Source organism: Camarhynchus parvulus, chromosome 18, assembly GCF_901933205.1.
Source record: "Camarhynchus parvulus chromosome 18, STF_HiC, whole genome shotgun sequence".
Classification (NCBI taxonomy): domain Eukaryota; kingdom Metazoa; phylum Chordata; class Aves; order Passeriformes; family Thraupidae; genus Camarhynchus; species Camarhynchus parvulus.
The window spans coordinates 1541108-1564987 of record NC_044588.1 but is presented as its reverse complement, the minus strand read 5'-3'; the positions used below and the strand labels follow the sequence as shown (position 1 = coordinate 1564987).

Below are 23880 nucleotides of genomic sequence, written 5' to 3'. Positions count from 1 at the left end.
TATGTTTTTGGTTTTCTGAGATACAGCACTGTGCCCTTATAGTGCCTTATTCTCCAGCCTCAGGTAGGTTAGGAGGAGTGAATAAAAAGGCATGGCCTGAAGATTACCACTTTAGGAGCATTTCAGACCAGTGCTGGAAGTTCTGAAGTCCCCTATGGGTGGGACATGGCTTAGCAGTATTCCCAACTGGTTTAGACCATTGCTATAGTTAATTCAATAATCAGTTCTGCTAATGCTTGCCACTGAATTACTTGAACACAGTGAAGAGTAACAGTCAATATATGAAATATGTCAGGATGCTTTGCTTTCCTTGGCAATATTTTAGGTGCCTGATTGAAAACTGCTGCATTAGGCTGTTCATGCTAACACACCCCTTCTCCTCCAACACGGTTCTCTGCTACCTCAATCACCTACCAGAAAGGAAAAAAATCCTCTCCCAGCAACGACCAAATGGTTCATTTGTCCCTCCACAAGACCTGTAACTACTCCTTAACTATCAAATCTGTCATACAGCAAATGTTAAACCAGGTTCAGAGAAACTTTTGAGGGTGATCTCTGCTCTATTGAAGTTCTTACTGCTTCTGCATCAGTTTGTGGGCCAGATAAATTGCTACTCCATTCCTGAATCCCTTTTGGAAAATCATGAATGTGTCTCAGAGTTCAGAAGTGACACATAAAAATTGTGCTGCCATACATAAGAATATTTACAGGATAATAGATACAACATGACAATGAAGAAGTGCTCCAAGATTTCCATCTTGCTTCAGTACACAGACATTCTTTTGTTGTGGCTTTGAAAGAAACTTCTAAGTTTCTTTCTCTGGCTTGGAGAAGGTAGATTGTTATAGCAAGCCAAAACTGTTCATGCTGAAGCAGCATGCTGAATTACTGATTTTTAACAGAGATCTGTTTCTGTGAAAATTAACTTAAACTGATGGTGAGCAAAATAATTCAGTGGCTGTCAGGCTACCTATGCAATCAGAGCCTGCAGCTGCAGAGGATGAAATACAAAGACTGGGCTGTTTTCTTCAGACTGATCCAGTATCTGTAATTATCTTATAATATTTAGAATGAATCACTCTAATGGATTTGCCAAGTGACTGCCCTTATCTGGAAAAGGCACAGTGCATGAAATCAAAGTGGACAAATGATGTCACTGCCAATCAGATACACAGCAGGACCTGAACTCCTTTCAAAACAACTGATTACTTACAGCATCTGCTGGGCAGGTGACCTACCTTTGTGAGGATCTAGAGCTGTGACACACCCGTGACAAAGCCTTTACTGGAGTAAAACAAATTTTCCTTGATGCTAATGGATTGCTGCTTTGTTGTTTGCATTTAAATGAACCCTAGTTAAAAGCCTGTCTCCATAGGCAAGTGTTTTTATTCTAGCACATTTGGATTTGGCATAGCCCCTAAACCCAACAAATCATTACCACCAGCCTTCTTGACACCACCTTTTTTCATCACAAGCTGTCTCTGCCAACAGAAAAACCTGCTGAAGCTAAAACAAAGCAGGAGAAGGAACAGATGCCTCAAGCCTGTGACTGAGCACCAGCCCATGGCAAATGAATCAATGTCCCATTTGATAAAGAGAGGTGAGAACAGCACAAAATGCTGCTTTCTGAAGAGACCACCTTCTCAGTTATTTTCCTCTCTCAGGCCCTACAGTATTAATTTAGGATTAATGCAGAATGTTGTATACAACAGGACTGAGGACCAACTCAAACTGCTGTCATGGTCTAACCCCAGGCAGCAAACAAACACCACAGAGCTGCCCACTTACTTTCCCCCGAGACAGATGGGGGAGAAACTGAAGGGTAAAAGTGAGAAAACTCATGTGCTGAAATAAAGACAGTTTAATAGGCAACAAGCAAATCAAAAGAAGGAGTTCATTCACCACTTCCCATGGGCAGGCAGGTCTCCAAGGAAGCAGGGTTCCATCACATGCAGCAGTTACTTGGGAAGACAAACAGCATCACCCCCAGTGTCCCCCCTTCCTTCTTCTCCCCCAGCTGAGCATGACACCCCTGGCCTGGGACCTCCCTTGGGTCAGTGAGGTTCAGCTGTCCTGGCTGTGTCCCCTCCAACTCCTTGTGCTCCCAAAAGGCCCCTCACTGCTGGGCAGAAAAGGCCTTGTCAGAACTGCTCAGCCACAACTAGAACACAACAGTGTTATCAACAATCTCCAGCACAAATCCAAAACATAGCCCATACTATCTACTAGGAAGAAAATTAACTCTATCCCAGCCCAAACCAGCATATTACCCAGGCAAAAAACATACTGATTTGCTAGGGAAATTATTTAAAAATATTCAAAGAATGCAGATATGCAAATTTACACACTGGTAGCAACCTCCTCCTGTTCACCTAAAAGCCAAAGCAGAAAATAATGTCATTTTCAAGCAGTGAAATCAATGTGATGCTGAAGAGAAATGAATTAGACCCATTTATTGAAAAGAGTATTTCAAAAAACAAATCTGGATCTGCATTGCTAAAGGTCTCAAGAATACAAGAAGGGAACATGAAAAAGGAAAGCAATTATTAGGTACCAATAGTGCAGCTGCTGGGTGACTGCACACGTGCTCACACAGCCTTGGGCCTGTCCTAGGGTTACTTTATGATGCTGAATTGTATCCCCATTTGTCTATTCAGCCCAGAAATAAGTTTTGCACCTTTAAAACTAGATCTGAGGGTGAAGTGGGAGAAGGAGAAGCAGTGAAATGTCTGAGGTGGTTGTTTTCAAAACATAGAGACAGAGAGCTTCAGCATTTTTCTCCCCTGAGCTGTGTTGTCTGCAGCACAGACAGAGAGCAGAAGAGAGCTCTCCTTTGCTTTTTAGTTAGTTTTATTTCTTTAGCTAGCTGAGGCAGCAAAGTTCCCAGGACTGTGGTTTTTTTTTTTTTTCTTGGAAGTGTTCAAACCTGCTCTGGACTGAAAACCCAGGAAACCTTGGGAGCTCACACCTGTGGCCCACCTGGGCCTGGTCACAGCCTTCTCCAGCACCAGAGGGACTGATAAGAGACTGAGCTAGCCAAGCTACACCCAGCAACAAAGACTTCCTAAATTTGCCATCTCTTCAGAACAGAGAGAGGTTTTATTGTTTAATATTACTCACTTTTTATGCTTGTGAATACTTTGCTTGTTAAATAAACAGTTTTTTTCCCCACTCTTCTCCAAGGAAATCTTTTCCCAAACCAGTAGAGGGAAGGACTTGAATCTGCTTTCTAGAGGAACCCCTTTTGGAGTTTCCTGACAAATTTGCCCTAAACCAGGACAGTGCCTCAGTTCTTGCTAAGACAGTGCTATCAGGTATTTCATGACAGTGTCAGTGGCTGAAGTGAGTTTCTGACAGCTGGATGGAGCTGTTGTGCCTCCTATCAGACACCAATATAAAACAAGTACTTCATGCTCCACAGCAAAAGTCAAATGTCTGACCAGTCTCTTCTTGACTATGTATTATTTAAAAAAATGTTTCAAAATAATAGGTCTCTGCAAGACTTAAAAAAATATCCAAAAGACATGGATCAAGATTTTGTATATCCATCTTTTAAACACTCCTGTAATATTTCAGAACTATGCTGTTATTGCTCAAATAATGCTCCTTTCCTTCTGGCTAAACCCAGAAGGTTTTAAGAAGCTTCTGTCTGTTGGGACTCTTTTAATACCCTCTTGTACCAAAGGCCTTCTGCTTCAGGATACAGAAAAGCAGGAATTTCTGCTGGATGTGCTTCAGGTGTTGAGGATAAAGGCAAAGTTTGAGCAGTGGGCATAAAGAAGAATGGAAACAAGAAACAAATGGTCAGATGAAAATGGAAAATCCTCCTCTGTGGGATGTTCTTCTCTCTTCAGAGCACAGGAAGTCTGAAGAATCCTGGATCCTAATTCAGGCACCTCAGCAAGATGAGATGGACTGTGATTCCTCTAGGGCAGGTCCTCTGTCCTGGCATTTCCATGGCTTCATCTTGAATCCAGCCAGGTGACTCAAGCCTGAGGACAAAGGAAGGAACATTCCACAGCCTCATGAAGCAGGTCAGCTCTCCCAGAGGAACACAAAGCAAATCAAGTCAAATCAGTTTTACTCTTAGTGTGCAAACAGACAAGGGAGCATTCAGGGAAGGGCAAGAGCACAAAATCCTTCCAAGGCAAAGGTTCAGGGCTTGTTCTTTATGACAGGGGACTTCCCTCTGGAAGAGTCATTTATGAACAATGTTAAGGCAGCAAATCACAGCTTAAAAATTCAAAAGCAATAACTCATTCAAGGAAAAAAAAAACATCTTTCCACAAGCACTTGTGCACATTATCAGCAAGATGAGGGAGGCTGTGTGCCCAAACAGCCACTGTGCCTCCTTTGGCTTAGGACCCAGATTCACACTCCTGCAGAGCCCTGCTGCTGGACAGGAAGCCAGATGAGCTCCCCTCCCTAGTGCTGCTGCTGAGTCACCATCCTGAGCATTTTGAGTGCCATCTCTCCTTGGTCAGCTGGTACCTAGCACAGAGAAAAGCACAGGATAAGCAGCTGCTATGATGAAGCAGACAGCAGCTACACACACATCTTCAGCCTTCTTGCTGATTCCACCCCAAGGACTTTATTATTTACCATGTGCCCAGCCTTGAGAATCCAGAAGAAAGCAAAGTTCTTATAGGCCTTGTGGAAAGCAGCAGTCTCAGTGGATTCTGGAGACACATAGAGTGCCTTCCACCTTTTCTGGCTGAACTGCTCCAAATCAGGCCACTTCAGTTTCCGGATCCATGCCTCCTGGCCTGTTGGAAACAAGAGACAGCATTGATTACCAATACTTAGAAACTACCAATACTTGGTTCCACAGCAGCTTGGGAGTCCAGTTCAGCTGGACATCCCCTGAACTGGATACCAGAACAGCAGTGTTTGCACAGAGTCTGTGTGTTCAGATCCTAAAACCAATTTTCTTATGCCTAGGAAAATTCAGGACAAACTGAAACAAATCAATGGAGGGGAGAAGGGAATAAGTAAACAGTGAAGGTGTGTATGAAATGGATTTAGGATTATACAAGTTGAACATGTGCTTCCTGGAGGCTCTGCAGCCCTAGAAATTCCAACATATTTCACTTTGCACCTCAAACACCTTGAATGTCCTGCCATGGAGAGGGATCAGCCATACCAAGTTCCCCTCCTGGAAATCAGAAGAGGCACTGTTTCTGTTGGACACTCATTGAGAGGAGACTGAAAAGGCTTTCTGTTTCAGGGGCTGCTAGAGAAGGTGAAGGTCAAGACAGCAACAAGATCAATTCTAGGACTCCAAGGGGGACAAAGCTTTAGCCTACCTGTGAGCTGCACGGAAGAATTTACATGTTAACTGCAGCTCAATTTTAGATGAAAATGTGATAAACTGGAGCATCACTAACTGCTAATCTGTTTTGACAGCCTAAATACCATGCTTCCTGGATTTATTGATTGCTGTGTTGTTCATGAAGGGCATTTGAATATCTAAGTGGACAGAGACATACAAGGAATAAAGCCTTTCACAGCATAGGAAGGTGTTTGTGGAGTCTCTGACTGCAGATTCTTTAACTTGGTGAGAGAAGACCAGCAGAAGGGAGCACAGCACCCTTGTGAGGCATTTCAGCAGCACTTGGCCTGGCTCCCAAACTGCCCCTGGACCAAACCAGCATCTTGCAAGCAGCAAACAAAGCCCTAGGTGTGCAGGAGCCTACACTGAGAGCAGGTGTGATCACTGCACCCTCCCTCATTAATTACCAGCATTCTTTGCCTATGAATGAGCATTCACACATACACATCTATGTGCTTATCCAGGAGGATTAAGTGAATTATTAGCTTCACTGAAACAAGCAATTACTGATGTGGCAGATCCATTTCTCAACAGTATAATGGAGGTAAAGGATTTGCCTCTCTCAGAGGGATATAAGCAAAACGTCCTAAGTGCTGCTCATTTATGACTGTAGTACTTAAACACTGCTAGTTAGATAAGAGGTTTGCACAGGAGATTGGAGAAATCTGGATACCAATATACTGACAGCTCCACATTCTACTCATCACATGTTCTGTTTCCACCCCCAGTGAAAAGGTTCCTCACCCATGGTGTCAACAATGAGGTCCAGCTGCCCATTATAGACTGTAACACTGACATTGGCTGCCAAAAGCTGATCAACAATATCGATGACGGGTCTCATGAAGTCCTCAGCCATGTTCTCAAAGACCTGTTTGGACTGACCTGGTTGGAACCAGAAAAACAAATTTTAAGTGATGAAGGATGTATCCCCAAGCTGGGAGAGAAGCACAGGCTAAAGGCTTTAAAATGGAGTTCACAGCTGCACAAAAAACAATCCTAGCCAAAAGTGGCAGTGATTTATAAGTCTGAGGAACAGGAGGACCAGACAGCAGCTGTGCTCCCACTGGAGCTCACAGACAGTGCTGTAGTTTCTGGCTCCCATTTACACACACAGAGTGCTGACATCAGCCCTTTAAGCCTCTTTTACATCCCCTCCTCTGTAAGATCTATCATTATATGATACCAGACTTCTGGCACAGAAAAACTGACAGGAGTTTCAGCAAGACTGCATGAAAGACAGAAACCAGTTCCTGAAATACAGAGGATCTTCCTCCCTCCCCCTGTATTTTTGGCTAAAGATAGATACGAGCAGCAGAATCAGAACCAGAACCACACTTGCTCCCACAGGCCTGCCCCACAACATCTTCATTTCTGAGAACAAATCCCCTCGTTAGCCCCATGGACAACTACAAGTCAATGAGACCAGTTGCCAGAGTATTCTCCTACAGGATGCAATACTGTAAAACAGTGGTAATGAGCTCATCAGGTGAGCAGACAGGAAAGTACCTCCCCACTTCACACAGTCAGGAATGATCATCAGCTTCTTTCTGATGGGCCCATTCATCAGCTCATCGAGGCTGCTCTGATGCATTTTTCTGACATGGTGCTGGTAAAGCCGCACTGAAAAAAGGGAACACACACACTTAACACACCATCCTGCACAGATAACAATCTTCAGTGTCAATCATGGCCAACAAACCCTTTTCTAATGAAATTGCAGCACCACAGAGAGAGATTTGCTTACTTTTACTAGAAACCACTGCAGTCAACCCTTATTTAGGGCAGGATGATACAGGAAGAGCCCATCCATTCCTACTTTTAGCTAACACTGCACTTTTTCTGGGCATCTGCTTTAACCACTTGGCTCTTCTCAACAGACCAGTTATTTTTGAGCTCCAATGTTTTACTTTCAGGAGTTTATTTCACCTTCCCTTATGAAGCCAACAGAAAAAGAGTTTGAAAGAAGTTCTACACATGTGTTTTTCACATTGATGCACAAAAAATCATGGAGCAATAATTTAATCAGCCTGTTTCTACTGATGAGACACTCTGGTGTCCTGTGTTAAAGACAGAAATGAAAGACAGTAAGAGGAAGTAACTTAAAAGGTCATGAAACAATGTTGCAATTATACTGACTGCTTCCTTGCTGTAATTTGTGCAGGATGTATAGGTGGAGGTGTCATCTATAGGGTTGTTCCACATTCCTATCTGTCCCTACTTATGCAACAGCAAACAAGTTCTGCTCAAGAGAATATCAACATCCATTTTAAGGATGTGCTACACTGAGACTCTTTCCACTGTTAGAGCTGAAAGTATGTGAATGGAAACACAGGGCCTCAGAAGTTCAAGTATTTAAATAACTTACTGAGATGGAGATTTTCTTGTTCATCTGATTTCACTTCTGGAACCTCCTTAGTCAAGATGTTATAAAAATTCACATTGTCTGTGTTCTGAAAACACAAGATAATTTCAGTAACACTAATAAAAACATCTCTCAGAGATGAAGAGCAGTCTTTCCTGAAAAGAAAAAAAAAACCCAGTAAATCCTAAATAAAGGACCCTGTGACCTGTCACTTTACCTGCACACCAGGAAGATACTTGTGGAAAAACTTCAGTTCTACATTTGCTTTGAGAGGTGGGAAAGAGGTTCCTCAAGCTTGTGTTGTTCACACATGGGTTGTGCCAGAGATGCTATTTACCCTCTGAAGCAGATGTGAAGCTACAGGAAGTCTTACCCTGCATTACTCATGGCACAGAGCTGCAGTGCCAGGTGATGCTCTTAGACAGCCCCTTCTGCCAGGTCTGGTGTGGTGCTGCTCTTGCTCAACATCCTTCCAACCTACAATCCTCCAAAATCTAAAATGCTTCCTCGAGCATGTGGTGCTGGGTATGGCCACCCCTGTTCTGGAGCTGCTGACAGCTGGATGTGCCCAGGCACTGCAGACTGGCAGCTCTGCTGCAGCTGACAGAGGCTGCCTGCACCCAAGGACAAACGTGAGCAGTGTTGCCATTAGAGAAGTTACTCCGGATTCTTGAAGCCCTGCTTCACTTTATTTTTGAGTTTTTAAAGTTCTGATGCATAGGTCAGAAATCAGCTCACAAAAGCAACTGCAGAAGAACTGCAGTGCCTTCACCTGCCAGCACCATCACAACTGAGAGGGGAAGCCAAATGGATTTGAAAAGTAAAACAGGAACCAAAAGTTCATTCTGAACAGCAAGAAGTGAAACCAACGATGTGCAAGGCACTGTCAGTTATGAATCACAGAAAAAAAAAAAAAAAAACCAAAAAGGTCCAAAAAAGAGAAAAAGGAAGTGGCTCCAGATTAGCCTTTCTGTCCAAGGAAGACAGAGCCTTACATGTACTAAAGAATGAGATGTAACAAAGAATTAGATTTTGGAGTGACATTTTAACAGGAGAAACCAAAACAAAACTTTACCAGTCTATAATGCTGGAACTTTCTAAGTAACAAGATGCAGTGACCCACAGGAACAGACCATAACTTGAGATTCCTTTCCATCCTGTCCACCTATTGTAGTTCTTCAAATAGAGATGTGTGCTTAACTTCAAGTTTGTGTCTTGGTGGATGCAGTTTTCAATATTCAAAGCTTTCCAGGAGACATAGTTTATTTAAGTTGAAATTGTGGAATCAGGAGGACTAGTTGTCTGCTGAAACCTCAGTGCACTTCTGGAAGACCACAAGGGCTCTCCTGCCCACGTTCTCTGTCACTCTCCTAGCAGAGCATGGCAAACACTCCTTTATATCAGCACTGGGATACAACAAATCCTGGCAAAAATGACTGGGCAGAGGGTTGAAGAATTCATGCCAGCTCAGCACTCATAGAAAGGATAAGTTGAAATCATGTGCCTCCCCAGGCAACAGTTAGTTCTTAATGTTAGTCAAAGATCTTACCTCTTCAATGACACCTTCAGCCTTGCCCCAGAGCTCAGTAGCCAGCCCATATTGATTTTTATTTATTGCATCCATTATTTCTTTGGCAACAGCAGTCACCTCTGCTAGACCATTATCATCAAGGAGAGACTGGAAGACAAACACAGAGAAGGAGCTTCAATTCCAACTCCACATCCATTTATTGCTAACAGCCTCCATGCTTTCAAGGTTTTAGTCAGGCCAAGAGGTAATCTTAAAATTCAACATCCATTTGTACTGTATGGCAGCACAAGGGATGAGGTGAGGACCAAGAATTTAAGAAGGTACTTACAGTGCTGTAAAGGTAGGGCCCCCAGGACAGGACAGAGTCTAAACAAACAGAACAGATTTCAAACATCAAACTGACAATCAATCATTGATGTAAGATGTAACTTACTTCTCCTTTACTGGGGCCACAATATTTATGAACAAAATAAATGGAGATGAATTAATCAGTAAGCTCTGTTTAACTCTAAGGTTATGTACCACAGAGCAGGTTCTTTACAAATCCTGCAACATCATTTAACCCCTATGAGTTAACCAGTGAAATTTATTTAAAGCAACCAACATGTTTCTACCAAAATGTTCCCCCCAGCACTGCAGCACATTGTGCCAAAGGTTTAACAAGAGGATGGGAATTATCTAAATTGATCTGTTTGAAAAGTCAGAAGAGAAAAACGGAGTTATAAACCAGATCTGTTTTATAACAACTTTGTAAATTCTCAAGGACCAGCTGATGGCAGACAGGTAAGAGTTTGCTTGGTATTGTTCTCTGCTGTAGAGAATCTGTGAAGCCTGTCCCTGCCAATACCACTGAAGGACCAAGAGCCCTTGAATTTGCTTTTTATCCTCCACCAGACACAAATCTCACTTGCAGCCTTGTGAATCACTTGGTGGTCACATTCCAGCACAGGACTCTTACAAAACACCTCAGAGGCTGTGGAGATGTGTAGGGACATTTTACCATCCCTCTACTTCAGATGCAAGTGTGCTCCTCGCTGATCTTGCTCTCTGGCTTTTCCTAATCTAGATACATTCTAAAGAGAGATTCTTCAGTCACAAGAAGACTTGCAAGGCTGCAGTATTTATTCTTGATTTACCAGACTCACTGGAGAGTTAATTCACTTAAGGCAGGGATGGCCTTTTTGACTTCAGGCACTCATGGAATGATTCCAACACCCAACAAAAACAAAATAACAACAACAAATCATCCACAGTTTGAGGAGTTTAAACATACCCAAAGGAGAAATCCATGAGTCTCCAAGAGCAGTCCCCATAAAATTGCACTTTATGGTCCCTTTTTGAACAGCCTTCGAGAATAAGAGGAAAACCAAAACAAAACACCAAGAATTAAATTTTAGCTATTCATGACTCTAGAATCAGTTTTCATGAAGTGAAAAAAGCAAGTAGTACTGTGAATTAGGCAATAGGGGCAGTGTATTCCAGAAAATAAAAGTCCTTGTAGCACTCCCTGTTTTGAAGTGAAAAGTGAACTGTATCCTCCAAGTACTTACCTTGTGCAGCTCTAAAGCAACCCCAGCAGCCATTTTACCTCCATAAGATTCAGAAAATATGTAGAATGGGATGGTCTGGGGAGAGAAAAACACACAAGGAACTCATTGCATGGAAGGCAGAAGATGCCTCCAACCATCTTCCACATCCCACAGGACCCAGGCACTGGCTGTTCACCTCTCACCATCAAACATTTAAGGTTTTTCTCATTTTAAGCTGTACATTGGATTTCCATAACATCCTGGTGATTTGCTGGGGTTGGTTCTGAAGCATTTTGGAACTGCAAGTAGCTGTGATCCTACATATGCTGCTCAGATCACTCAATAGACAATAATCCACCCCAATGCTTATCTAACTAACCCAAAATCAAGATACAACTCTGAAATGTGGAAAATAAGAGACAGTGGTTATACCTGCACCACACACTAGCTAACAGCAAAGCACTGCTCATTGGGAAGTCTGCTCCCTAATTCTTTTTGAATTCTATTCAAAAGCAGAGAAAAATACAACAATAAACAAGAATTCAATTCACTTACCTGGAATTCAGGTCTACACTTGAAGAATTCTCCAAGAAAAACCATCATATCAGAAACTACTGTGGTAAGGTTTTGGGCAAACAAGCTACAATCATCCACATAACTGAATCCAGTGCCCACAGGATTATCCACAAACAAGACACTGGCTGCCTGCAACTGTAGAAGCAGAAAGAAGGTTTGTATAAAACCTCAGTTCAGCACCAGCAAAAAAATTAAGTTTTGATGGCACAAATGATTAACTGAGCCAGCAAATCCCTGGACCTGAAAAAACTTGCAGAAAAATTAGGTGCAACAAAGTCTTTCAATTTGCCCAATCTGTAATGAGAAATACACCCAAAAACTCCCAGTGATCCAGAGGCAGGTCACCTAGGGGAACTCCAGAGTACTTCAGACTATTGCTAACTCAGAGCACAAATATATTGCTCTAATTAAACTTCCACCTTCACAGGCAGCTGTAATTTGTTTTCCCTTGAAGGCCATACTGGACCTGTAACTATAAGCCATAGGTTTTACACTGCCAGCCACCCAGAAAAAGCTCTGAGATTGCACACAATGAAGCTGTGATCTGAAAGAACACTTTCTACAATTTCCCTCCTGTTTCCCAGACATTTCACTTCACAGTTCCATGGAATAGACATACTTCATTAAATCAAATTAATGTCTACCCCTCAGTTCTAAACAAGGCTATTCCTATCAGCTAATTTAATAACCACAATATTTTAACGTTAAATATTATAGTTCTACCGAACTTTAAATGAAAAATTGTTCTGGTTTTTTTGTGTAGTGATCATCTGCTTACATAAGCAAACAAACATTTGTAGTTAATAGTTAGAAGCTGAACTCTACTGTACCCAGGTTGTATTTCTTGGTTTCATTTCTTTGTCTAATGGACCAATCTCTTCAAAGTTCCCATACCCACAGCCTGAAGATCCTGGACCTCCCTGCAGGGAAATATCAAATGACACAGATGTTAAAAGGCAGCATGGCACAGATATGACAGATGGAAGAAAAATACAAGCCAGCCAGTAAGTAGAATGACAGATTGTCAATTTTTAGGAATGGCTTTTGCACTACACGTTAATTTGCAGAGCAGGGTCTGTTCCTCATGGTCTTGGGCTATGCACACACAAACCATTTCTGAAAGCAAGAATTCAACAGAGAAGCAGTCACCCACTTGTGAGAGCTTCTGGTGAGCTGCCTGCTATGTGAGCACAGTTTGAAAACCTTATTCCCCAAATATGGAGTGCAAAAGTTAACTATTTGCTAACTGGAGCTTTGCAAGTCATTAGCTTAATCAGCATGTACAGCCTGTGGGTTTCACACTGATTAAATAACCCAGAAAGAATAAGAACAAGTCCTCAAGTGATTCTATTCAGCATTAACTTCTGAAATGTACTGTGGAGAACACACCATCCCTTTTATCAAACGGGGATTGTTTCCATTTAGAAATCATCCTCAATCTCTGATTATTTTATTTACTCTCTCTCTGAACATTGTTTAGACTTCAAACTCGAGGAAAGGAGCTGTGAAATTACAAGGCATGAAAATCACTACTGTTACATAAAAGATAAGAACAACCTCTGTTATTGCAATCGAACTTGATGGAAGGCAGACACTTGAGAACACCCCACAACTGCAGAATGAAATCACCCTTATTTTTCCCAACCTCAACACCACATTCACAAGGTGAGGCATTTAGAACCAGGCAGTTTTGAATTCTGATGTTCAATATCAGATATCAAACTGAACCAGGCACAGATGGAAAGAATTATTGCTAAGGTGTCTCTCACCAAACCTTACCTGAAGCCACAAGACAAGAGGTAACTCTGTGAAGTCTTTGGTTGGGTTGTTTGCATAGTAGAGCCACCAGAACATGTGGGCCTTGCTCCGAACCTCCACATATCCCCACACCTCCTTGGACTCTTGGGGCTGCCTCAGAACTACACCTTGAGGGGAATAACAATAACAATCAGCTACGTAGAAAGGCTCAGCTTTGGACTTTCCACCAGAATTGCTCCAAAACATTACATTTCAATCTTAGGTGTGATAATTAGAAGTGCTACTACTATGAAAAGAAATTACTATAAGAAACCTCCCTATACCTACACCCCCACCCACGGCTGAGTTATTGTCAATGAATGAAGTGTGTAATTAAGCGCTGCCTTATCAGAGGCTGGCATTAGAGCTGCCGCCGGAATAACAGCCCAGTCGCTGGAATAATTTGTTCTTGAAGTGTTTTCAAGGCCTGGGCTGAAAGCACAGCCCCAGTGAAATAACTCCCATAACCAGCTGCCATGTCGACAAGGATCACAGAATATTCTGATGTGAAATGGACCTAAAAAGACCGAGTCCGACGGTTTCGTGACCGGCCGGGGCGGGGATCGAACCCGCAGCCATTGAGTTATTGGCGCCACGACCGGACCGCCCGAACTCATCCCAGCACTTGCGAGTGGGGGTCCGCGGGGACCTCTCCGCTCCACAGTCCCCAAGGAGAGCAGATGCAGACAGACAGAGGGTCACTTCTAAAGGAATCCAAAATATAATTTAAGTCAGTAAAGTCTGGTCACCTTACGCAGTCAGTCTACTGTCGATCTCGGACACGGAACAGACCTTTGACACTCCGTCCCTTAATCTTAGGGATCAGGGGAGAAGGCAGCAGCGCACGCAGCGGGAGCAATAAGGCATTTCCAAGCCATGGTGGCCAGGCTTCGCTGCTCCCACTGGGACTGCCGCTACCCTCTCCGTCCTTCCCGACGGCCTCCCCAGCAAGCGGAATTTCGCGCGGCTCAGCCCGGGCCCTGCCCGGCAGTGGCTGCGGGACACAGGAGCGCTTTGCCCGGAGGCCCCGTGCCCGGAGGCCCCGCTCCCTTCCCTTCCCTTCCCTTCCCGTCCCGTCCCGTCCCGTCCCGTCCCGCCCGGCCCGTACCTGCGGCCAGCAGCAGCACGGAGAGCGCGGTCACGACCCGGAGCAGCCCCATCGCTCCCTCAGCTCCCGCGGTCACGGGACCGCCCGGCCCGGCCCGCCCTGAGGCACCGCCCCCCGCGCCCGCCTCCTCCGCCCCTTCCTCCTCCTCCTCCATGATGGCGGCCAGCGGCGGCGGCGGCGGCCCGGTGCGGCTGCGGCTGGTGTTCGACCACCCTCCGCCGGCCAGCCCGGGCTGCGCGCTGTGCTGGCTGCTGCTGGAGCCGGGCCAGGCGCGGCTCGTCACCGACCTGCTCAGCCTCATCCGCCATCGCTTCGGCTTCAGCCGCCACGCTCGCCTCAGCCTCTTCCTCGAGGGGGCGCTGCTGCCGCCTGCCGAGAGCGCGCGCCTTGTGCGGGACAACGACTCGCTGCGGTACGGACCGCGACAGCGGGACCGCGACAGCGGGACCGCGACAGCGGGACCGGGACAGCGGGAGAGCGGGACCGGGACAGCGGGGACAGGGACAGCGGGACAGGGACAGCGGGACCGCGACAGCGGGACAGGGACAGCGGGACCGGGACAGCGGGATTGCGACAGCGGGACAGGGACAGCGGGACCGCGACAGCGGGACCGGGACGCGGAACGGGACAGCGGGACCGGGACAGCGGGATTGGAACCGGGACAGCGGGACCGGCACAGCGGGACAGGGACAGCTGGATGGGGACCGGGACAGCGGGATGGGGACCGGGACAGCGGGACCGGGACAGCAGGATGGGAACCGGGACAGGGACCAAGATAGGAACAGTGGGACCGGTGTAGGGACAGCGGGCTCGGGGGTCAGTCCCGCACACGCACACCATCAGTGTCCATCGGGAGCTAAAGGCGGTGCCAAGGCCGTACCGGGTTCTGCCCGGTGATGCCGAGCCGTGGGACAAAAGGCAGCGGGCAGGAACTGATGCCCAGAAGTTCCACCTGACCATGAGATGCTGGGACACAGAGGATGTGGAGTTTCCCTCACTGGGGATATTCCAGAGCCCTCCGGACACAGCCCTGTGCCCTGTGCTCTGGGATGACCCTGCTTAGGCAGCGAGGTGGGACCAGATGACCCCACTGTGATCCCTCCCTGACCCGTTCTGGGATTCTGTGAATCTCCACGTGGTTTTGGTGGGACAGGGATGGGGCTTCCCCAGGATCTGAGCTCTTCCTTCCCTGGGCAGTGGAGTGGGAGCCGGGTGCCCACGGGCACCGACTGCCAGCACCTGAGACACCCCAGCATGCCCAAAGGGATGGAGGGAGCCAAGCAGTTGGAAATATCCCCAAAGATGGAACGGGAGCCTGTGCCTGCAGGGGAGGGTTCTGGACTGTCCAGGGAAGAGCTGGAGCATCTTCACTCAAGGGGAACTTGCCTGAGCTGCTCACATGTGGGGAAAATTCTTCATTCTGCTGAACGGTGGTTTTTGTTTGTTTTTTTTAACAGAGTAAAATTGGAAGAGATAGTTGCAGATGATTATGAAGAGATAGATGATGGCTTTATTTACACAACAAAAGTAGACAAAAAAAGGCACAGACACAAGGAGGATGAGGAAGAATTGTCTAGGAATGAAGGCAAGCATAAAAGGAAAAGGAAAAAGAAAAAAGTGAAGCATAACCTTGAATATTCCTCCTGTAGGGAAGAGACGTCTGTAGATACTTGGGACTCTCAGAAAAGATACACAAAAAGAAAAAGAAAGGAAGAAGTTAGGGGAAGAAATAAACTTGCAGAAGGTAAGGAAGACAGCTCTACTTCCCATTCTGAAAAGATGAAAAAAACAGAGAGGGAGAAGCAGTTGGCAACAAAAACAAAGGATGAAAAGCAGACAAAGGTTGCTGCAGCAAAGATGGCTTTAGAACAGGCAAATGAGAGCTTTTCTCTAAATTCTGGTAAAAATAGCACCAAAAAGATCACAACACAGTCCGTGAAAAAGAGGGTGGGAGCTTCAGATTCCTCCAGCACATCGTCTGACAGTGACAGCAGTGAATTAAATGTGAAGGAAAATAAATCTTCCCATAAACCTGTAGTGGTGACACTTCCCAAAGACACATCCCAAGCTGCTTCAGATTCTGATGTGAAAACTAATAAAGTGACTGTAAAGTCTAACACTGAAAAGACTAAGACTGCAATTAGTAAAAATGCTAAAAAACCCCAGTCTTCTAGTTCAGATTCTGACTCGAGTACAGAGGATGAGACGGTGACATCAGCACAAGACAGCACTGCAAAGGAAAAATCAGTGCCAAACCATGTGGTGGCTGTAAAAGCCAGCACCAAGGCTCCCAAAGCACAGAGCTCCTCTTCAGACTCTGATAGTTCAGATTCAGAAACACTGGTCATTAAAAAATCTGCAGCAGCTGGACTGGGTAATTCCATGGTAAGGAACTGCACTAAACAGTTGCCAGCCAGTGTCCAAGGATCCTTTGCCAGCCCGAGCCGTGGAAGGGGGCGCGGAACGGGAGAGGATAACTTCTGGAGAGGCCCCAGGGGCCGTGGGTTTCGTGGGATGATGAGGGGCCATGGGAGAGGAGCAAACCCTGGCTTCTTCTATAACTACAGCAGTGAAGGCCACAAACAGAGGCAGTTAAATGAAGCTGCGACAAACACTTCTGTCCTTGTCCAGGTGAGTGGCTGACACAGGCAGAGGTCACCTTTCTCTGGCAGCTTGAGCTGTACAAAGAACCTCCAGGATGAGAGTAATTCATAACAGCAGAAATAGATTAGTGGGATAAAGGCTGATCTTTTATTTACTGTAATTCCATTTGTCAGCCTGAGGACGTGTTTGTGAAACAATAAAGTGATTGTATTCTATATCCTAAAAACAAAGCATTGTACCTTGCTCTTCTCAGGGATTCTTGCAATCCAAACAGCATGAACATTGTCTTCCGTTTTCACTGATACAGTAATTTAATCAGTGGGTTACTCTTTGTTTCACAGAATCCCGTGGAGATTCCCAAGAGAGACTATAGTGTGTTACCTCTTCTAGCTGCTCCACCCCAAGTGGGAGAAATAATTGCCTTTAAGGTAAACTCTGGAAATGCTGAATGTTAGGTTAAAATTGCTTCATTTGGGCCGCTCTTAAGTTTCTGACATAACAGTTTCTCTAAAAAATTCACTTGTTGTAAAGCCTGGCTTTGATTTTTGACAGTTTGGAGCAAATACAGAAGTTAAGTGCATTTCTTTAGACTTTCTGTATTTGTAGAACACAAGAAATGCTGTCTCTGCTGTCATTGCAATGTAATTTTCCATGTAAATGTTATTGCAAATCTTACCATACAATTAATTACACTGCACTGCAAAATAAAAAAGTAAATGAAAATTAAATCCCTGCAGCTGAGGAGACTGGGATCCATCTCCCTGATCTCCTCACACAGCCTGACCTGAACCTAAATCCTTTGCAGCAGCAAGTCCTGGATGTGTACCTGGGACCATGATTGGCACTGGGTTCCAGGAGTAGGAGACTTGGCTCTTGCACTTTTCTGTTGCTGAGGAAACTCTGTCTGGATGTAGATGGAACCATCAAAGATTGGGAAAGTTACAATTTGTTACTTGTATTTCTTTCAACAGCGCCTGGAGCTAACTGAAAATTACAGTCCTGAAATTTCAGACTATAAGGTACTGGTTTTCTTTCCTCCCTTCATTCACTCACAGAACTATGATAGGTGAGGCAGGGCTTAAATATTTTGATGCTGTGCAGTGTTTTTCCTTGCATCCAGTTCACTCCACAGGCTATTCCTGGTGCAGCAGTAAAAATCAAAACTCTAGAAGCCAAAACTAATTGAAAATTTGAAAGGAGTAGCTGTTATTAAAAAAAAAAAACAAAACAAAAAAACAACGACAAGGATTATTAATAATCATTAATATTTTAGAGATGACAAAAAATGCAGACCCTCAAGTAGAAAAAATATATCTGTATTTGAGTCTAGTGCTGTTTGAAGTTAGGGCAAATTCTTAAAACTGGTGCAAGTAAAATTTTGTTGCTACTTCAAATAACTTGGTTTCTGGGTAAGTACTGATTTAAACTGCAAAGTTAGTGACAATGAGTAACTTTGGTTTATTGATGCCAGTAGTTACAGATTGCTGAGCATTAATTCTTTGCAGATTTTATACATGGAGACTAGAAAATTTCATAGCCAAATATACTTATTTCCTCTGGCAGCAATCAAGTAGTGCACTGGTTGTAAATATGGAATAGTTATCCTGTGCTGAAGTGTGTCTTACCTGATTCTTTTCTTGTTGTTTTGTGAAGGAGGCAAAAATAATCAGTTGGAATGATGAAAAAAAGCAGATTGAACTTGAGATCCTTTCAACATCAGCAGGACAATGTACGTACCTGGGGACACCAAGGGCTTGTTGTCATGTGCTGTCACTGGAAAGCCAGAAGTCCAAGGAACACTTCCATCTTTCAGGAGTATTCCCAATTTCCTTGGGATCATTCTCAACACACCCCTCCCCTCCTCATTCCTTTCCCAAAACATCTATTTACATTGAGAAGTTCTAACCCTTGCTAGTTGAGCTGAAAGATGCTCATGGGTATTTACAAAATAATTTTTTTCAGTCAGTTTGAGTGGTCAGTAACTCACCTCTACTATGGTTTCATTTTCTGAAAGAAATTATTTCAGAAAGGAAGAAAATATATTATTATTTTAGAGAGAAAGTGTGAGATCATAACAGTGTATCTTCAGTGGGTGTGGAAGTGAGTCCCTGCAATGACAAGGTGCAGTTCCTGAGACCTGAAATGATTAATGTTTCTCAAACTGTGTATCCTGCAGTTGCCACGTAAACCATAATTAATGAATTGTCATATGAGCATTTTTGTCAAATTTCAGCAACATATTGTTCACTCTCTCATGTGAGTAGTCAGATAATTATCTTAATTTTGGTGTGTGGTACTCAATTTTTCCTCGAGATTTTTGGTTACAATTATGAACCCAGACACTGAGCACAAAAAAAACTCAAAACAAACCGCAAAACCAAACTGATTCTGATCAGCTTTTGTGGGAAACATTTAAAGTTTCTTTGGTTTGTAGCTGGTTGAGCTGTTTGTTTGGTTTTCCAGTTGCTAAGGAGCCAGGGAAGTTCGACCTGGTGTACCAGTCTGCAGACGGAGTGGAGCTGATCGAGTACGCCGTGCCTCAGGACACCAAGGTACGTGGGGCCTGCTCTGAGTCCTGCCCCCAGCTCTGCAGGGCTGGCACCTGCCCTGCTTCCTGCCTTTCCTCACCTCAGGGACATTCCCTTTGCAATCATGCATCTGATTTGAATCAGTGGAAGCAAAACCAGTTGTTTCTTTCTATCAAGAACGTGCATGTTTACATCATAATAATCAGTTATTGTGTGGTACTCAGTTAACTGGGGTCACAGCCACTCATCAAAGTTCTTGTTTTGGCTAATAAACAACATCATGTCTCATAGACATCCTTTCTTACCAGCTTTTCCTTTCATCACTGTTGTTCTTACCTGCACCTTTCCTTACCAAGGACATCAGGCCAGGTTGAGGTTCACCAGTGGGATCAGTGACTCACAGGAGGAGCTGTGGTCTCTGTTCAGTGGTGCTGTTGTTCAGGTCTAGGCAAAAGCATAACAGCACAGAAATTGCATCTGCTGGTGCTGCTGGCACCTGCCAAGTGCTGCCTGTGGTTTGATTTCAGATAACTGAAAGCTGGGATGCACTGATAGAGCCAAGACTGATTGTGGAGCCTCCAGTTAATGGATCCAGCCTTGAAAATGGAACATGTAGGATGTGAAAAGATGTGAACAATTGTACAGATCTGCTCTGTGAAATGCTGCCTTCTGGTTCTGAGGGTGGCAGGGGCACTGGTGGATGTTACTGTTTTAAAAAGAATAGGCCAAAAGAAAAACAGTTTTTTCCCTTAGGCTATGTTTTTATGTAATACATGAAAACTTTGTTTATTACAGGAAGTCTAATATAGTTCTGTTGGGTTTGAATATTTATATCCTACTGTAGAAAGCTGCAGAACTGGAATGGTTTGATTAAAAGATAAAACACAACCCTGTACTGTGAGTAACTGTTTAAATGTCTGGATTTGGCTAGAGCTGTATAACTGCCAGAGGTCACTTTCATTTAAAAATTTATTATAAATATTGTTGATGTGCAGAACTGTCCCTCTGCTTCTGCCACAGGATACAAATGCTGTGACTTTGCAGTTACTTAAAGAGTTCACCTAAACATATCCAGAAAAGCCTGTGGATTTCAAGCTTCTGTAATTTTGAGGCAGATAAATAGCACTGGTAACTGTCAACTTGGCTTAGAACCAATGGAATATAACATGAACCCCTGGCACAATTGTGTCCCACTGTGTTAATCCATGTAGGCTCTGAAAGCCTTTGTTGTTGGTTTTAGAGCAAACCCTCTTGCCCTTTAAGTGCTGAAGTTTGTGTGCTGCCTTTCTTCTTCCCTTTCCAGCAGCAGAGTGGGTCAGCAGGTGCTGGCAAGGCACTGCACTGACAGCTTTAATAATTATCAGCACCTTGTACCTCTGGAGCCTTGGCAAGTCTTACATTTCCAGATAATCCCTGTGCTAGGTAGTTGACTCCTACAGAGAAGACATGGGAGAAAACAAACCCTAGATACAAACAAACATGAAAATTTGTACATTATGGTTTAGCTGTCATGTACTCTGACCTAGTGCATGAATCCATTAAAGTACTGTGCATTTTTGCATCAGCCCTACTAAAATGTCTTGTTTGTGAAGGAATTGTTTTTATACAAGTAAAAGGAATTTGTGTTTTGTGGTTCACTTCAGATACCATTATTTCATGCTAGGATTTGTTTTTTTAGAGAAAAGTTCAGTTAGATTCGTGTGGCTGTTCTTGCAGTCTGGATGAAAAGAAGATGCCAGACACGAGCACAGTCATGCTCAGACAGTGGGGATTAATGGAAGGATTGTTTTCCTAAGGGAAATTGTTACTTGTTAATTCTTAGGAAGTTGCAAAAGCTAAATGCAAGTGTTTCACAGTACCTCTTGTTCCATTGCCTACTGTGCATTTTTGGCATGAATTAAATGGATGCAGAGTCACTCTGGCTGTGCCAAACAGGTGATGCTGGAAAACAAATACACCCCTGAGAGGGTGTTTTGAAGGTAAAATCTTGAGTTTTATTTACCCATTGTTACCAAGTTTGCATGAAGCTACTGCCTCACTGCTCAATTCAAATCAGACCAAGGGCAGGCAGCCTGAGGGAACTGCCAAGAGCCCTCCCTGTCCCATCCATGTCCTGCTCTGAGGAATCTGGGATGGGACAATGTGCACATGAATCCCACAAGGAGGTGGTGAAACGCTGAACAAACCCTCACTGCTGCCTTCCTGTCCCCTGGGGCTCTCCCATCTCTCACCAGCCCCTCTGCTGGGGGCAGGAATATGAGGTACAATTTATCCCACTGTGCTTCCAAAGCCCTGCTTGGGCTCTGTGGGGCACTTTGAATGTGCAGTGTCTGTGCAAAGGGTTAGATTTAGTTCAGAATCACAGGAAGTTCTCAAGTATTTGCAAGCAAAAGTGAGTAATAACTTAAGTAGGTATTTAAATGGTAGCAGTAATTTTTTTATGTTAAAACTTTATTGTCTCATAGACAACAGGAGTGGTTGGTCTTCCTCCAAACCAGAATTTCAAGCCCTCTTTGACAGTGTAGAACTTAAATTGCTCATCTGAGCTCTAAACATCCTGTATTATGCTCCAGAAGCAGAAGCTGCAATTGTGAGGGTTTATATTTACCCTTTTTATTTGCATACCTTTGTCTATATCAGTTGATACCACATGAGTGCCACAGAAAATACAGTGAAGGTGCTGAGTCTTTGAAAGATGACTTAGTCCGGATAAGCCCAGGGTGTTCGTTCACCTATGGAAAAATAAAAAATGCAAACATTAAGAGCTGTTCTTTTGTCCCATCTCATGCACAGCACAGCTCTCCAAGAGCATTCCTTTGCAGTCACTGTCAGCCAGCCCCTGTCAGGTGTTTGCTTTTCCTCTGACAGCAGTTACAAAGTCCTGGTCAGCACATCCCAGCCACGCTGTAAACCTGTGGCACCGTGCCCATCTCCCAGAAACTCCTCCACCCTCCAGCACATGACAGAGCTGATCCCTGAACTTTTGCTCCTGTCACAGCCCTGCAGCCCCAAATGCCTCCATTGTCCTTTCTGCACCTGTATCTGTTACTGAGCAGTGAGTCAGAGCCCTGTGACACACAGCCCCTCTGCAGCTTATCCTGAAGGAGTGTTCAAAGGCTGGAGGGATAACTGATGTAGGTACAAGTTCATGTTGTCTGTGCAACATAGCTTTACAATGATTCTCCAGATTTAATTTAATAGTCCAAAAGAACAGGCTAGGAGCAGATTTCCCTTGTAACAAACCACCCAACATAGCTTCTTTTGAGTGCTTTATACAGTGAGCATGAACAAGATCCAGCAGTGTGCCCAGATGGCCAAAAAGGCCTGGATCAGGAACAGTGGCCAGCAGGACCAGGGAGGTCATCCTTCCCCTGTACTCGGCACTGGTGAGGGCACACCCCGGGTGCTGTGTCCAGTTCTGGCCCCTCAGTTTGGGAAGGACGTTGAGATGCTTGAACACGTCCAGAGGGGGCAGCGAGGCTGGAGAGGGGCTGGGAACACAAACCCTGTGAGGAACCCCTGAGGGAGCTGGAGGTGCTCAGCCTGGAGAAAAGGAAACTCAGGGGTGACCTTATCACTCTCCACAACTCCCTGAAGGGTGGCTGTGGCCAGGTGGGGTTGGGCTCCCAGGCAGCAGCTGACAGAATGAGAGGACACAATCCTAAGCTGCGCCAAGGCAAGTTTTGGTTAGATGTTAGAAAGAAATTCTTCACTGAAAGAGTGATTGGGCACTGGAATTGTGTGCCCAGGGAGGTGGTGGAATCCCCATCCCTGTAGTTTAAAAACCAGACTGGATGTGGCAGTCAGTGCCATGGTTTAGTTGATGAGGAGATGTCAGTTTAGGTCATAGGTTGGACTAGATGATCTTAAAGGTCTTTTTCAATCAAGTTCATTCTGTGACTCTGTGTAACTCCTGAACCTTCTTGGAAGTCCCCAAGGACTAACACCAACAAGATTGCCTGCTAATACTTTTAAATGACATTAAAGGGAACCTCAGCAGTTCTCCACACAAGGTGTTCTTTGCCCACTGGACAAGAGTTGAGAGCACACAGCTCCTTCTGCTGCAGCCCATCAGGTTCTGTTTAAATTATTGGGGGTCACAGACGTTGTGCCAAGCTGCTCCTTTTATCCCTGCTGCCAGCATGGGTGGAGAAATACGGAGGGCACCAAGGAAGTCCCTGGGACACGGCAGACGGCAGAAGAGGAAGAGGAAGAGATCAGTGGGACAATTTGCAGTCAAGTTAGTTAAGACAGGAGTACTTGCCATGTTGCTATTCAGCATCAATGTTCCTGTTAGAAACAGTTTTCATTGAACAGTTAGACTGAGAAAAAGACATTTGAGGAAGCATCTTCTGTTAAGATGGTTTCCACAATCACAAAGCAGTAATCTGTGTGCTTTAAAAACATTGCACTGACATCAGCTGTTGCAAACAGATGATTTTTAAAGTTTTTTCCAACCCAAACCTATGAGTCCGTAGGATCTCCAGCATCCAGGTTACCCACAGCTCGGAGC

General features: G+C 44.6%; 2 protein-coding genes across 2 annotated transcripts; one reads left to right on the top strand and one right to left on the bottom strand.

Annotated features, from left to right (window-relative positions):
* Nucleotides 1-1721: 1721 nt before the first annotated feature.
* SCPEP1 (serine carboxypeptidase 1) lies at nucleotides 1722-14323 on the bottom strand. The gene is made up of 13 exons (XM_030962359.1): nucleotides 14236-14323; nucleotides 13110-13255; nucleotides 12161-12250; nucleotides 11310-11465; nucleotides 10776-10850; nucleotides 10499-10571; nucleotides 9554-9591; nucleotides 9244-9372; nucleotides 7698-7782; nucleotides 6839-6952; nucleotides 6077-6214; nucleotides 4603-4766; nucleotides 1722-4491 (listed from the first exon to the last, which is right to left on the bottom strand). Exons 1-13 carry the CDS (start codon nucleotides 14285-14287, stop codon nucleotides 4426-4428), a joined length of 1326 nt encoding a protein of 441 aa, XP_030818219.1. The 5' UTR covers nucleotides 14288-14323; the 3' UTR covers nucleotides 1722-4425.
* Nucleotides 14324-14383: 60 nt separating this feature from the next.
* Nucleotides 14384-20255, top strand: COIL (coilin). The gene is made up of 7 exons (XM_030962192.1): nucleotides 14384-14647; nucleotides 15693-16866; nucleotides 17181-17267; nucleotides 17811-17858; nucleotides 18493-18568; nucleotides 19303-19391; nucleotides 19895-20255. Exons 1-7 carry the CDS (start codon nucleotides 14388-14390, stop codon nucleotides 19988-19990), a joined length of 1830 nt encoding a protein of 609 aa, XP_030818052.1. The 5' UTR covers nucleotides 14384-14387; the 3' UTR covers nucleotides 19991-20255.
* The last annotated feature ends 3625 nt before the right edge of the window (nucleotides 20256-23880 follow it).